Source organism: Arachis hypogaea, chromosome 3, assembly GCF_003086295.3.
Source record: "Arachis hypogaea cultivar Tifrunner chromosome 3, arahy.Tifrunner.gnm2.J5K5, whole genome shotgun sequence".
In the NCBI taxonomy this organism is placed as follows: domain Eukaryota; kingdom Viridiplantae; phylum Streptophyta; class Magnoliopsida; order Fabales; family Fabaceae; genus Arachis; species Arachis hypogaea.
In genome coordinates this window covers 15,843,944-15,861,027 of record NC_092038.1, presented here as the reverse complement: position 1 = coordinate 15,861,027, position 17,084 = coordinate 15,843,944, and the positions used below count along the sequence as shown (strand labels likewise).

Genomic DNA, 17,084 nt, shown 5'->3' with positions numbered 1-17,084 from the left:
ATTCAAAAAGAATCCATAATTATGAAAAACAGAAAAATAATAGCAAACATGTACAACTTCAGTTGAAAAAGTAAAGCATCGATTCAAATGAATTACCCTAATTTGGGGAAATGACGAGAACGACAAAATATTTCACCTTCGTCTTGAGAAGGAAGAGATGTAGTTGCGATGGACCTGTGACGACGACGATGATGCCGCGATGGCGTTGTAGACAATGAGGATGAGACTTCGGTGACACTGATGACAGTAAAAATTGAGAAAAGACAAGAGATGAATTTTCAAATTCGGAAGAAAGTGAAATGGGAAATTTTGATTTCTATGTTAAATAAAGAGCAAATATATAATTGTATCATTATTTGCTTCTTCACCTGTTTTCATCTCATGAGAAAGAGAAAATTTTTGGCTGAACTTCACTCCACTTTTTTTTTTTATTTCTGCTTAATTTTCTTTGGTGGTCCAAACAAAAAAAATTTTCTTTCTCTCCATATTCTATTAAACCAAACACTGTGTTAATATATTTGTTAGAATTAAAATTAAAATTAGATTATTCATTAAAATAGAATTAAAATTAGGTTAGATTAGATAATAATACTTCAACAATATTTTTTTTTTTGGTGTCTATACATCAAGTATATTTGAAAGGAGATGATTAATTCCGAGAATGTGAGCTTTTAATTCTAAAAATTTAATTTTAGACAATAAAAATAAAACCATGTATTCTTAATCTTAAAACACTATTTTTTTTTATCAAGATTAGTCCAATTTGCGTGAAGTGGAATAAATAATGTCGCTGGAGCCGTAAACCCTTACTTAAAAGGTTAAACCCTCCTCCCGCTCTGCAAGCTGCACCAAAATCGTCCGAACACAGTAAGCAAACAAAGCAACCTATGGAAGAAGAATTCATTGAGCCACTCACCAAAGATGGCTCCGACCTCTGCCAGCAGCTAATGGACCGTTACGCCAACTCTTCCGCGCCGCAGCACCGCCATCTCGTCGCCACCGCCGCCGCCCTGCGCTCCAACCTTAACGCCGAGTCCCTCCCTCTCACGCTGCCCGCGTACTTTGCTGCTGCCATCTCTGAGCTCGCGGACGACTTGGCTGCTGAGGCGCTTGACCCAACGGCGCTCTCCGCCCTGCTGTCCTTCATGGCCATTGGTCTTCCCTTGGTTCCGCAGGGTGGTATCGCCGCTCCGAAGGCGTGCGACGCAGCTGCTATCCTCGTCGCTCTACTGGACAGGGAGGGAGATGGGAAGGGGTTGGGTATGTCGACCATAAGGGCCGCAGTGAAGTGCTTGGGGGTTTTAATTGGGTTTTGTGATTTGGAAAATTGGGACTCTATTAAATTAGGTTTTGAAACATTGCTGAAGTTTGCAGTTGACAAACGCCCAAAGGTAAAATTATCTTATGTTTTTCTTTTTATGGTTTTGCATTTCATTTAACCTAGTGCTTTGTGATTGATTTGTTGATATTTTCCCATGCAATACATTTTGAATTTGGTTATAGTTTTTCTGTTTGTGGACATTTTCCCTTGCATTGTAATAATTCCATGATTTTTTCTCCATTTATCGTGGTGAATTTTTATGTTGCTGTTGCTGTATGGTTTGTTTGATTTAGGTACGAAGATGTGCTCAAGAGTCTCTTGAGAAGGTTTTCCGGTCTATTCGTTCCTCCAAAGTTGTTAAGGATGCTAGCAAGTTAGTTTTGTCAATGCTTAAAAGTGGCATTGCTTTGGTGATAAAATTGATCGGTACAAGGACTGTTGGTGATTCCAAAGAAGATAAAGTTTTGAAACTGGAACTTTTGGAGGTCCTTCATGTACTAAATGTTGTTAATCTTACTGCTCCCTGTTTTTCTGCAGAAGTCATTCCAAAGGTTCTTTCGGAATTGGTTAAGTTATTGGGTGCTGAGAGTTTGGTGCTTGCAAGGCATGTTCTTAAAAGTATTGATGCTATTTTTGAAGCTTCGAGAGTCCAAAATATAGACTTAGAGACAGAGGATATTGTAGTTTTTCTTGCTTCGTTTGTATCTCTGGGAGATAGAAACCCCTTGGATACTCTGGTTTATGCAGCAACCTTATTAAGACATGCAATGGACTCACTTTATACCAGACAATCAAGTTTGTGGTTCAAGAATCTGCCTCTAGTTTGTACATCTTTAATGGGTATATATATGCTTCTTTCATGTCCATCGGTTATAGAAATCATGAATGAATCAACTATAGTACTGGTGATTTATTTTGACGGTTTTGTTTCACCTGCTTATGCAGTGGCACAATCTTTCTCTGACTTCTCAATCAGAAAAAATAAGATGTTGCAGTGAATTAAAAATGACCATATAACTATTGATATTTTGCTAGGTTTCGGTATTAACTAAGAATTTGGTAGAGACTGAGAAACCAACTGCAAACTATATTCAAACAAGTAGGATGAGGATTAAGAAACCACGTATATAAATAGAACAAAGAAAATGTGAGAAGCAGATATCATTTATCTCTTTTCAAATTTCTCCCATCTTGAATTTGTATATTGTGTAGATTTCCTGTACCTTTGGGACTTCCACTTTTTCAGAAATTTAAATGATAGAGATTAGTTCCTCAGACTTAGCAATTCTTTTGGGTCTCCTTGTCTTGTGTCTAGACTAGATAAAGGATCTTAATCTCTTAATCCTTTGGCTTCTAGACTTTCACGTTCATGGTTCTTTTAGAGGGGGCTGACCTATCAGTTGTTGAAAGACTCAAAAGTCAAAAGCTTTTCTATTTTGATGTCTACTTTCATGCATGGTTTTTGTATCTCATGTCCTCCACTTTGGTAGTAATACTTTCTCCTCTTGTCGATAAAGTTCTTTCGTTTGGAAGATTTGGAGAAGAAAGTTGCTATTTGTGCCATTGCCAGATATGGCCTAGACACTCCACTTTCCCTAACTGGTTCTTGCCTTGGTACCCCCACTGTGTCTATTCACATTGCCTTGAATGGTTTTTGCACCACCCTAAGCAACCCCTAATTGTGATGTGTCCTTTTATTTAGATCTCTCCCTATCATCTGTAACAGAATCTTCCTTAATATTTCTGCCCCTCTTCCCTCCTTTCTTTCGTCAAGGATACACGTAGATCGATAGCTCCCCCCCCCACCCCCCCACCCCCCCCTCTTCTTTTCTTTCTCTGCAGGGATTTTTCTAGCTTGTTATGTGCTCAAAGTTCAAAATGACTGAATTTTAAATTTTACTTTAAATTCTAACAAATTTATTACAGTTTACTGATTAACATCAAAGTGTCACATTTTTTTGTTATGTCATGTGGGGATTGGGACATTGTTGTGCAATCTATCTTTCATTTAATTTCTTCTGAATGTACATTTTGATAAAGTGTATGCAGAATATGAAGGTTGATTTGTTTTTTCCTTCAGTATTAAGATGATGACTGTATTGTGAGACTAATGTTGCTAAGTTTTTTCTATTTCAGTAATGCTGTTTTTATTATATATATTCTAATTTTTTATGGTCTTCTGAGTTGACTCAAGCTGCATATGTTGAGCTCAGGTCTACTAAATTTAGAGGGAAACACTGCAGTGCAGGCTTCGAGTATTTTGAAGGATGTGCTCAAGCATCATCTTGGTCCCCAAAGTTTGACAAGTAGTGGGGATCAAAGATTTGATAATTGTAGTCAGGAAAACATGGAAGGAAATGCAGTAAATTCAACATGTGCAGTTTTTGAAAATGCCATTTCTGCTGCTGCTGGAATTCCTACTGAGCATTTTGTGTCCGTCATATCTGTTTTATTTTTTGAGCTTGGTATGGAACTGCCTATCTTATATATTCTTACCATATAAGAATCTATTTTCATGTTATTCTACCATATATGCAATTTGTGCTGTTCTTTAATGTATATAGTATGTTTTGTTGTCTATTGTATTTTATTGCCCTTTAAAATGGTTTTCAGATAGCTTTGCTTTTATGGTGTTACTTTTGCTTGTTTTAGGAGTGCTGATATTCAAAGAGATTGGATAGCTTCATTTCTATTTTAAAGCCATTAGAGTCTCGTTTATCTTTTGCATTTGTGATCTAAAGAAAATATTTTTATTAATGAAGATTCTGTCTTTGTCAACATACCTTATCCAAGTCAAGTGCTTAACTGTATCTTATTCCTTTTTGTTTATTTGTGTGCGTGTTTTATTACTATATTATAACATTTTCACTTGTGCTAATGGGTTGAAGCTCTTTATTGTGTTGACATCTCTCTATATTTGTTCTTTGTCAAATGTATAATGTCTTATCCTCTGCTATTGGTATACTGCTGTTTGAGGTTTATCAACAGTAAAATTTATTGATCTGAAAATAAGAGCACTAGAGCTACACCGCCTACATGTCCCTTTCTTACTATCTTATAATCTTTGATTCTAGGAGAACACTCAGTTGTCTTTATGAGGAATATTGTGCTTAAACTTGCTGAATTGATGATTCAAACATCTGGAGGAAATGTTGATAATGAGCATGTAAGTATTGGTTAAAGACTTTATTTTGGCTATACCTTTGTTTTATTATTATTTTTACTGTTTTAGTGAAGAATATAACTAAGATGCGAGGTACAAAAGCAAAAAACCAACACAAGATCAATAAACATAGCTATCCATTCTCTACATGTTTGAGCCAAAGTCCTCTAAAATGATCAGACCAAATGGTGGGGCAGGTTTTTGTTAGATGTGGGAAAGATATTGGGCCTGTTTCATCCTGAGTTGCAATTACTGGTGTTTATATTCAAAACCTATTATATCCATTGTCCAAGCCTTATAAACTTAACTGTCTAGGTTTTTTTCCCTTTTTTGGGGTTGTTTTTTGGGGGGGGGGGGGGGGATGGGGGATCCCTGTGGTTCATTAGTTTAATTAATTCTCTGTTTTGGTTGCTATCAGAAATTTGTTATTACTATATACAATTTACAGTTTAAATTAGAGCTGCTTTACTGATCAGGTCATCTTTTCAAATTTATGCAGCTTCAGAAATGCATTGGTTCTGCTATTTTTGTTATGGGGGTAGAGAGATTTCTTGAAATTGTGCCTATCACTCTTGATGAACGCAGCTTTGCTTATTCAAATATTTGGCTAGTACCAATCTTGAAGAGATATGTTACCGGATCCTCACTTGCTTACTACATGGAGCATATTGTGCCCCTTGCAAAATCCTTTAAGAAGGCTAGTCGCAAAGGTATGCTTCCCACTTGTGCATCTATACCGACTGTCCAAATGTGTTCTGCCATAATTTTCCTAGTGCTATGGGCAGGTTTTTTTTTTTTTTTCCCCCTTTTTCAGCTGGTAGAGGAATTGAAATTTGAAAGCATGTTTTGTGGTTCGTAAGTTACCTTCACTGAAGGTAGCAAAAAGCTATTGGAAGCCTATTGCTACTTGATCTTATGAATTAGAGTAAATTTTCAGAATATTGGTCATCTCATTAGTTTAATACTTATTACATATGCGCTTTTTTGTTTAGCATTTAGATCCTAATCTGTATAAGAGTTACACCCCAATCTTTGCACAGTTCCTACACAATGCTCGTTTGAAAATAGCATAGCATGGGTTTTGGTGTAAATCTCATGCTCTATATAGCAGAATTCCCCTCTCAGACATATTGAGAGATTGGAAAGCTATGCTTTGTAGATTAATCTTTTGTTTTGTTTTGTTTCTGTATGGGGGATTCTGTATCCCCATTTTTGTATTATCCTTCCCCTAATCTCATTGAATTTTTTTAATATAAAAAAATAAATAGCATAGCATGGGAGTAAATATACTTTCATAAACAAGATGGGTGGCAGTGTAGTAAGCAGTACCTTGGGAGGTCAATACAATTAATCCCAATAAATGTTGGCAATACTGATACGGTAGCACTCATGCTACAATAGTGTGAAAATAACTCATCCATAATAGCGAAGCAGCTGGCGACAAATGATTGTTATTGATGCATCTTGTCATACATCAATATGGTATTTTTTTTTTATAAAAAAAGAGTTTCAACAACAACAACAACAACAACAACAACAACAAAGCTTTGTGCCACTAGGTGGGGATAAAAAAAGAGTTTTATTAAGGATAATACAAAAAGGGACCCCAGTATGGTTTTCATTGAAAAAATTGACATCAGCTTTCACATCAGAGAAGTTTCTTGAGATAATCTAATTTGAGTTTGTAAAAGGTGACTGACATTTCTTTCCCATTTGAAAAAAAAAAGAGAGGGGAGGGGGGCATAGTTACAAGTACTAAATTTGTCTCAATGGTTTGTTGTTCTGACTTCATATATCTTGCCCTTTGCTGGTATCTATGCAATTCCTATTCTATGACATAACCACTAATATCAAGTTCTTGAGCAAGTTTTTCAACATTTTTTCCAGTCAAGAAGACACGGATTAGTGAAGATCTGTTGAGTCGAGCCCATGAACTATGGGGATTGCTACCCAGTTTTTGTCGTCATGCAAACGATACTCACCAAAATTTTGCAAGTCTCTCTGATGTTCTTGTTTCTTTTCTTAAAAAGCAGCCCTCCATGCATGAAAAAGTTTTCATGGCATTACAGGTTACATCTCTCTTGCATACAACTGGTGACCTGTGAGCTTTCGGTGGTTATATGTCTATATTTTGTTTAACTGAATATCTTTGTAAATGTTCCTGAACATTGTCTAGGTTCTTGTGAATGAGAACAAAGCTGTACTTATTCCTAAAAAGAGCGAGTCAAATTGCCACGCAGTATGTGATTCTGAATTAGAGTTTGGTGTGCAACCTGCATATTCTAAGAAAGCTGCTACCAGAAACATCAAGTCTTTGGCATCTTGTTCAAGACAGTTGCTTTCTATTTTGTCAGATTTATTTATTACTTCACAGCCTGAGATGCGCTTTTCTTTGAAGGTCAGGCAATATATCTTATTTGACTTATTTTCCCACACTTCTGCTTATGTTCTTTTGTCCTATAAAATGCATGACTTATTTGTTCACTCAATAATTTATTAACGGAACTCTACTTGGGCCTCTTAAATTAATTTTGGAGAAATTTTGGTTTGAGCAGTTCTCTGGCTTGGGCCATTTCGTATCTTACTTTTATTATCCCTTACATTGGTTTGTGATTTGTTATGATTCCTTCTGTTGTCTCTTGCATCATTATTTGCTTCATGTAACGAGAAAAAAGTACAGTGTTGGATTGTTTGAATTTTAATTTAATCTCTTTTTTGTTAGGGAGCCATTGGGTGCCTGGCTTCTATCACCGATTCCTCTGTGATCAAAGAGATGTTTCTCTCTTTTCTTGATAAGTTTAAGTTTACGGATTGTGAAGGCAACATTGAAATGCTGACGAGTGACAGTGGAGTGTTAGATAGCAAACTCGGCAAAATGGAGAATTATTCTAAGAGGTGAATTTAGTGCTTGATTTATACATGTATTTTGTATCGATGATGATATAGTGCCTGTCAATAATTCGTCTTCTATATTTCTTCGATGCTAATATTGCTACCCAAGCTATCTTTTTTAAGTCTTTTATTTCCTTGAAGCCAGGTGATAGTTCTTGTTCTAACTTTTATCTGGTTTTTTCTTGTCTCTATTGCTTATCTTCCTTCCATAATTCTCATATCCACAATATTTAATGTGCTGGAATCTAGTTCTAAATTATAACTTTTTCATAATATTTATCTTCCTTGATAATGATCTTTTATTGTTTAGCCTAAATAAAAGGCCATGGAATCTCTGTTTTGTTTAGTTGAAACTCTTATCTCCAGTTATTAACTAATTACGATGATATTCCACCTTGATAACCCCTTTTGGATGTCCAAAGTTCCCTCTAATGAGTAAAGACAAATCTTTTACCTGTACAGATTTGCTTAGATGTGTTTGGAACACAATGGAATTAGAATTAATTTGATGTCAAAATTAAATTCTTGGTTTGGAATTAATAAACAAACAGGAATTGAACTGATTTGTAAATCCTATGAATTCGCTTTATAACACTTTCTCAAATCTTCTTATTTTTGAGATAATTTGGTTGGAGTTAAAATGATTTGGTTTGTTAAAAAAGTAAAGTCATTTTAAACCCTTTAGGTATTAATATCAAATAGAAGGGTTTGGAGACGGGAAGAGGTGGTAGAGGTTTGGTTATCGCCACGTTGGCGGCGGTGGTTATTGGTTGGGATGATTGTGTGGTAAATAAAGGATAAAAAGGTAAAATCAGATCATTACATCTATTTGTAAATCAAATGAATTCCTATTTTACATAATTGATTCCAAACACAGTAATTCATTTTAAATTCAATTCATTTCAAATAAAATCAAATCAATTCTAAAAATATTTTGTTCAAAACACACCCTTAATTAATATCATTGACATTTTGCTGATTTGAAGGCCATAAAAGGACTGTTTGCCCCAATGTCTGCTATGTTTGGGGTGAACTCATAGTTACTATCACTTTTTTTCTTGCATTGTCCTGTGATTGTTGACTTTTTCTGGAGTACTTCATTTGATATATTATTAAGTTCTGGGTGTCCCTTGTAACTTAGACTAGTTCTTATAGACTAGCCTTGCTTGATTTTTTATTATTTTTATTTTTATTTTTTTGGTGACTAGCCTTGCTGGATTTGTATAGTATAGAAACTTGATTAGAATTTAGAATATTTTAAATAATTAAACCATATGAATTTGATTGAAATTTTTTGTATACTATCGGGGCTTGGATACAAAATCTTAAAGCTCAGAATCTTTTTAGCTGGATGAGAATTACATTTCAATTTTTTTCTCCTACTCTCCTCTCATAAGGAGGATCTCTTGTCATTGTATTTTTTCACGTGTTTCTTGTTTAATCCCCCTCTCTTTTTTCCACCACAAAACAAGGCTTTGTCCTTCTCAGCTAGATTTTTCTGTAGAATTAGTTCACTAGATGAACTAGCAATTGTCCTGTTGACCACAAAGGTTAAATACTCCCTTTTGAAGAAGATTATGTATGAACCATTTGAAACTGAGAATCATGTCATGGAAACACATAGGAAATCAATGGAGTGATTGATTGGTAATACTGATCCAAGAACTCTGTCCGTTATCTGTCCTTTGCAGTTTGTAGCAATATTTATGCTATCAACTGGATTGAATGAACAGGAGTTGTTCTTAACCTGATATGTTTTCTGATGAGAATGTCATTGAGCTGCTACATTTCCTGAAAATGTTTAATTACGAAATATTGAACTGTTGTTATTTCACTTGCAGAATTTAGGAATCCTTAAGTGCATACACTTCAAATTAGCTCCTGTTTTTCAATTTATTATTATATAACTGGTAAAAGTCAAGAATTCTTTATTTGCTCAGGTGTTTGATTTTGGAAATAGCATCCTGTCTTGTTGAAGGAGCCAAGGATGATCTTATAGAGTTAATATATAATTTAGCAGTACAGTCGTTCCAGGTAATTCTCAGATTTAGCAGTACATTATAATCTTTCTTCCATTATTATTCGTCTTAGTTATTCATTTGACTATCCTATATAATTTTCTGAACAAAGGGAAATCCACTTTTAATATGCAGACAACTGATGAGAGCGTTCATTGTGAAGCATACAACACTTTGAGCAAAATTTTGGAGGTCTGCATTTGCCCAAGATTTTTCTGTTTCATTTACGTTTTATTTTATGTATCTGAGTGTTGTTGATAAATGACACAGGATCATGCCTTTTCTTCTTCTCGATATACAGAGCTGATCGATTTATTGATCAGTCTAAAGCCTTCAACTGATATTGTATATCTTAGAAGTCGATATACTTGTTTCCACTCTCTGATGGTTCGCACAATGAAGGTGAGAATCCCTTTTTTCTATTTTTCTATCATCGGCTTCATGGTTTTGTTCAATTATAGCACGACATTAAAGATGTGTCTTAATGATATTTTTCCAACTTCTATCCAATTTTTGCTAATAATAGTGCTTTTATTCAAAATTTGTATGTTATGCTTCTAGTATCTTGTGGATGTATATACCAGTAATGTCAGTTATCTTAAGGAGTCAACATTGAACAGAGCATCAGTTAGTTGGTTTGCATGGCTCCACATGTATGATGTAGGCTTTTATTTCTGCTGTTATTAAAAGGATTTGTTGTCATCTTCTGTTATTAATTATATTTATCTTTTAATCCCCCACCACACCCTTCCCACAAAAAAAAAAGGATAAAGAAAAAGAAAAAAGAAAGCACATATCCACACACACGCAAAAAAAAAATGTTAAATAAAATAAAACCAAAAGAAAATAAAATTTGTAGAGTGTTGGTTGGGTGCTGTTCATAACCAAGTTCTAATCTTTCAATTGCCCTGTTTATTTGTCTGGTTAATGGTAATTGATATAGACGACATTTATTTCCTTATTGGCATGATGCATATATATATATAAAGAAAATTTCTTAACCAATAAGCCTGAGTCATGCTTGCATATTGAGAAAGTTTCTTTTTGACTTTCGTTGAATCAAATTGATTTTTCTTTATATGTATTATGCAGATTAGTTTAGAGGAAGATGAGAACTCAAAGGCTTTCCTTATTCTTAATGAAATCATTCTCACATTGAAAGATGTAAGTATAAAGTGCATGGCATGCACATTTATTGACTTCAGTATTGAGTCAATGAGCAGGGGTGGTAGCTGTTGTGCTAACTCATCCAATTGAACCCTGTAGGGAAGTGATGAAGCTAGAAAAGCAGCCTATGATTTACTCTTGAATATTAGTTCTAGCTTGAGGGACACATCAGGTGTTGATCCTATTGAACCATATCAGAAACTGGTCAACATGGTAAGTACATATTATACAAGTGATACTTTTATTTTGCTTATTTTTATTAGAAAATCACTTGCTTAAAAAGTTTAAAGCAGCCAATGTAGCATTCATACTGTGTGTGCTGGATGAAGTTGTTGCATTCACAAAATTTTATGATGCAAGAGTTGGAGTTGAGTAAGTGCATTTTTTTATGGAATATATATTGACATAATACTCAACAATATACAGATCATGGGGTATCTTTCTGGTTCTTCCCCGCACATTAAAAGCGGAGCAGTGTCTGCGCTCTCTGTATTGGTATATAAGGATACAAATCTTTGTCTCTCTGTTCCTGAACTTGTCCCTTCTTTCTTATCTTTGCTGCAAACCAAAGACGTGGAAATAATAAAGGTAAGTGTTCTATTATTTTTTCAAGATCAGTTTGTGCTTGGTCATCTTTCCGTTATTGTTGAATTTAATCTTATAACTGCAACAGGCTGTCTTGGGCTTTGTAAAAGTCATGGTATCTTCTTTACAAGCAAACGAGTTGCAGCAATTTCTCTCAGACATCATTACTGCAATCGTCCCCTGGTCATCTGTTTCTAGACATCATTTTAGATCAAAGGCATGTGTAATTTCTAATGTTAAATTCCAATGTACACATGGTGTGGTCGGATACATACACATGCACAACATGAACAAATTCATCTGTATAATTTGCTAGAAATAAAGAATATGTTCTTGATTTTATACAGGTCACTGTCATATTTGAAATATTATTACGGAAGTGTAGTTCTGCTGCTGTCAAACGGGTTACCCCAGAGAAATATCAGAGTTTTCTCAAGACAGTTCTAGAGGTAACTCCTTCAGTATTTATATTAAAAGAATTTGACAGTACTGTACCTAGCCATAGGCCATATGTCACTGACACATGCCTAAGTATGAATGTTTGTGACATCGGGGCATAAAAGTTCACACCAAGATTGACAATTTGAATGATTAGATTTTTATTAGGATAGAAATGGCTTGAGTGAGACATTACACAATCTGTAAGCCGGGTGTTATCTTCTGAACTATAAAAATTGTTACCAAGTGGATTTCGGCAATTGATGCCTTTTTGTTCCTCTGATTATTGTTTTCCCGCTTCTCTCCTTTATATCATAACTCTTATGAGGTGACTTGTTCTTGAATATGTACATATTGGATGAAAGCTAGCAAGGTTGTTTGAAGAAATTGATAGTGTGAATTTGCTTTGTGAATCATAGTTTGCATGAACATAGAACATCAGGATACTTCAGAAAAAGAAAAACGTCCATGAAAGGGAAAAGGCAGGCAGATTTTATTTTGAAACTAAAATTCATGAGTTGTAACTTACGGAAATTTGTATATTATTTCAACTTTTTAATTGATTTTAAGCGCTCTTAAAATTTGTAATATTTGTAAATGGTCCATCAGTAGCTGCTTTTCCATGTCCAATGAAAATTTGTCATGGTGCCTTTTTCATGCAGAATCGACATGGTAAATCAAGTGAGACAACCTCCAATGGTACAGAAAATATGCGTGAGGATTCATCTGCTAAAGGGTATGTTCTAATTTCTGTGAAATAATTTAATTTTGTAAGGTGGTTTATTGTTTCTTGGAAGTTCAACTAGAGTCCTATCCTCTTCTTGTGTAGGCCAAATTCAAGGAAGCCCAAAAGTTCAGATACCCAAGGTATTACTTTGGTTAAGCATAAAAAGAGAAAGAGGGATAAGAAATTTGAGTCGGACTTACCAAGTGAAAATGAACCCCATAAGTCTATTACTACCAGCAACCATGGCTTAAGGTTAGTCAAGAGAAGTAGGCATTCTAGTGATAAAAATTCAAATGGAGGAAAGGAAGAAGGAAGTAAAATGTTCAAGAAAAGTCGGCACAAAAGTCTCATTGAAAGTGGTGTGAAGAGAAAAGTAAAGTTGACAAATACAGAGAAGGATAAAGCAGCTACTCATGCCTCTAAGCGAGTTTCAAAACCAGAAACATTGAAAGGGAAATTCAAAAGAAATTTATAGATTCGATTCAATTCAATTTACCCAATGCTCCAAACCTCTAAAGTAAGATTAACGAAGGGGGGGGGGGGGGGGGAATCTGTTGTATTTGAAATATATGTGCCATTATATTCAGTACACACATATTGCCTTCTTTGGCACTTGGCAGGACAGATAGCTAGTTGCTATTTCGCACTGCATATTGCATGGCTTCGCTGCTTATATACGAAGCTAAAATTTTGATCTACAATATCAAGTTGATTTTCATTATCAGAGGGATTTGGAGTGAGCTCCTTCTCTACATGTGAAAAAAAAAAGGTAAATAGGTTTCGAAATCATGATTGTTTTAAGTGTTGTAAAATAAATTAAAGGTATATTAAATATAAGATGTGTAAATAGAAGACTCTAATATTAATATAATTAGTTCAATAGAAATTATTCATATATTTATAATTAGTAACAAAAGAAAGAGAAAGAGAGAAACTATTCACTAGAGAATAAAGAGAGAGAAAGATGTTTTTAGTAATATAAAGGAAGAGATAGGATTTTATTATTGCTGTGTAACTGTGTGTTACGTAGTGAGGTTTAACCTGTATTTATACACATACTAAGCCTTGCTTTTTAAAATACATTTATTTGCATCTGTATTGAAGATTGATTCCTTCAATCTTGAGAAAGTTGGCTGGCTAATATTGTGAAGAAAGTCACAATATATTAAATGGACATCCATCCATTTATACTTATCACAATACTCCTTTTTGGATGGCCATTTAGGAATATGTTTCATTAAAACCTTGCTGAAGAAAAATTCAGTGGGAAAAAAATTTTAGTGGAAAAAATAGAGTACAATATCCTTTGTGGCGGGACTGTCTCATTAAAAACATTGTCAAGAAAAATTCAATGGAAAAAAATCTGACTAAGGAAAAAAGAGTACAGTCTCCCTCTCTCTTGTCGACATCATTTAATGTCTCGAAATCGGCGCATCCCAATTTGATGTACCAATTTTTCAAACGAGGATTTTGGGAGTGACTTTGTGAATAAATCTGTCAGATTGTCATATGAGCGGATCTGTTGGACATCAATTGTCCTTGATTTTGAAGATCATGAGTGAAGAAGAATTTGGAAGAAATATGCTTTGTTCTATCACCTTTGATATATCCGCCTTTAAGTTGAGCAATGCATGCTGTATTATCTTCAAATAGGACAGTTGGAGCTATCTTATGGACAATCAGTCCACATGATGACATAATATATTGGATCAAACTCTTGAGCCAAAAATACTCGTGACTAGCTTCATGTATCGCGAGTATTTCAGCATGATTAGAGGAGGTTGCAGCAATCGTCTGTTTCGTAGACCTCCATGATATAGCTGTTCTACTATATGTAAACAGATATCCTGTTTGAGATCTCTCTTTATGTGGATCAGACAAGTAGTCAGCATTTGCATAGCCAACTAGTTTCATAGGGATAAAACAATCCCATATCAACTGTTCCATAAAAATATCAAAAGATTTGTTTGATTCCAATTCAATGTCTTCTGATTGGAGAGGAGCTATACTTTGCTAGTAAATTCACCGCGAATGATATGTCAGGTCGCGTATTATTAGCAAGATACATTAGCGCTCCAGTGGCACTAAGATATGGCACTTCAGGACCAATGATATCTTCATTCTCCTCTTTAGGACGGAATTGATCCTTTTTCACATCCAAAGATCTTACGATCATTGGGGTACTTAATGGATGTGACTTATCCATATAAAATCTCTTCAAGATCTTTTCTGTGTATGTTGTTTGATGAATGAAGATCCTATTTTTTATATGCTCGATCTGCAGGCCGAGACAAAATTTAGTCTTTCCAAGATCTTTCATCTCAAACTCTTATTTTAGAGTTTTTATAATTGTTGGAATCTCTTCAGGAGTTCCAATGATATTTAAATCATCAACGTACACAGCAATTATAATGAACCCAGATGTAGATTTCTTTATGAAAACACATGGACAGATATCATCATTCCTAATCTATTTTTGGCCAGATACTCAGTAAGACGATTATACTACATTACATTCGTCCAGATTGCTTCAAACCATATAAAGATTTTTGCAATTTGATTGAGTATAATCCTTGCGAATATTCATTGGATGGTTTAAATATCTTTAATCCTTCAGGGACTTTCATATAGATATCACGATCTAATGAGCCGTACAAATAGACTGTTACCACATCCATTAAATGCATATGCAGTTTATGATATGCAGATAAACTGACCAAATAACGTAATGTTATCGCATCCACTACAGGTGAATACGTTTCTTCATAATCTATACCGGGCCTTTGCGAAAAATCTTGTGCCACAAGTCGGGCTTTATAGCGCACAACTTCATTTTTCTCATTTCGTTTTCTCATAAATATCCACCGGTATCCAACTGGTTTTACATCTTCTGGTTTACGGACTACAGGTCCAAAGACTTCACGTTTTGCAAGTGAGTATAATTCAGCCTTCATGACTTCTTCCCATTTTGGCCAATCATTCCTTTGTCGACATTCTTCGACTGATCTCAGCTTTAGATCCTTACTTTCATGCATGATATTTAATGCCACATTATATGCAAATATTTCATTGACAATTGTCTTATTTCGGTCCCATTTCTCTCCTGTAAAGACATAATTTATCGAGATCTCATCATTTTCATAATTTTCAGGTACCTGAACGTCTTCTGGCGTTAAAATTATATCAGAATTTTGGACAATTGTAGGTGTCTTTACTATGTCTTTTTCAACAGGAATAATATTTATCTCTTTTCTCTTTCGAGGATTTTTATCTTTGGAACCGACAGGCCTGCCACGCTTCTGACGTGTATTTGCTTCAGCGGCTATTTGTCCTACTGGGACATCAATTCGAATTGGGGCATTTTTCACCCTGCCACGCTTCTGGCGTGAATTTACTTTAGTGGCTACTTGTCCTACTGGGACATCAATTCGAATTGGGGTATTTTCCGCTGGTATATAAAATTTGGTTATCCTTTTTGTATCGGAAAATGTATTAGACAATTCATTTGCTATTCTTTGTAAATGTATAATCTTTTGAACTTCTAGTTCACATTGCCTTGATCGAGGATCTAAATGCATCAACGATGATGCATTCCAATTAAGTTCCTTTTCAGGAAGCTTATTCTCTCCCCCTAATATTGGAAATTTTGATTTATCAAAATGACAATCCGCAAACCGGGCTTTAAATACATATCCTGTTTGTATCTGAAGATACCTCACTATAGAGGGAGAATCATATCCAACATATATCCCCAATTTTCTTTGGGGTCCCATTTTGGTGCGATTAGGTGGTGCAATGGGAACATATATCGCACACCCAAATATTCTTAAATGGGAGATATTTGGCTACTGGCCAAAAGCTAATTGCATAGGAGAGAATTGATGGTAACTCGTTGGCCTCAAACGAATAAGTGCTGCGGCATGTAAAATAGCATGCCCCCAAACCGAGGTTGGAAGATTTGTTCTCATAAGCAAGGGTCTAACAATCAATTGGAGGTGTTTAATAAGTGATTCTGCTAATCCATTTTGTGTGTGAACATAAGCTACTGGATGTTCAACACTTATTCCATTAGCCATACAATAAGCATCAAAAGCTTGGGAAGTAAATTCACCAGCATTACCAAGGTGAATTGCTTTGATTGGAGTGCTTGTGGTAAAAATATGATATAGGGTTATTATATGAGTAGCATGTAAATATTTTTTTGTGGGTAACATTATTTTTTTGTCTGAAAAGATGGTATGTTTTAGCTGGGCTTTGCAATTTATGGTTTTTGGAGTAAACTGAATGGTTGGGAGATTTAAGAATTGGGCTTTTAATTATAAAAAAAAGGTAGATTTAAGAATTGGGCTTTTAATTACCGAAAAAAAGAATTAGGCTTTCTAGTAGGTGGCTGCAAAAAAATATTTTGATTGTGATGTAGAATAAAATGTTTGAAAGTTCATTGTCAAAAAATAAATCTTTGAAAGCGTTCAATTTCTTCCTGTAATACAGATTTTATTTGATGGTAGATTGAAGACCACAAAAAAAAAGAATTAATTGTAGATTTTAAATGATTGTATATGCTTCTAACAAAAAAAAAAAAAAGAATTGAATGTGGTTCATTAAACACTAAACGAAACCCAGGCTTCTACACCACCGTTGCAAGGATGGCCGGATTTGGTGTTATTTCTTTGTCAGATTGGTGATCTGAATCGTTTATTTGGAAGTTGGTTTGTGGTGCTTTCCTTGCCAAGTTGATTGCTGCTTCAACAGTTGGGGTTTGTGAAATTTTTT

At 34.8% G+C, this 17,084-nt stretch overlaps 1 protein-coding gene across 1 annotated transcript; it reads left to right on the top strand.

Moving 5' to 3' along the window:
• Positions 1-754: 754 nt before the first annotated feature.
• LOC112789655 (uncharacterized) lies at positions 755-13,035 on the top strand. The gene is made up of 18 exons (XM_025831638.2): positions 755-1,391; positions 1,615-2,161; positions 3,535-3,786; positions 4,396-4,487; positions 4,984-5,194; positions 6,372-6,553; positions 6,661-6,882; positions 7,207-7,379; positions 9,317-9,410; positions 9,530-9,586; positions 9,665-9,796; positions 10,487-10,558; positions 10,661-10,774; positions 10,988-11,149; positions 11,235-11,363; positions 11,494-11,595; positions 12,247-12,320; positions 12,414-13,035. Exons 1-18 carry the CDS (start codon positions 888-890, stop codon positions 12,784-12,786), a joined length of 3,492 nt encoding a protein of 1,163 aa, XP_025687423.1. The 5' UTR covers positions 755-887; the 3' UTR covers positions 12,787-13,035.
• The last annotated feature ends 4,049 nt before the right edge of the window (positions 13,036-17,084 follow it).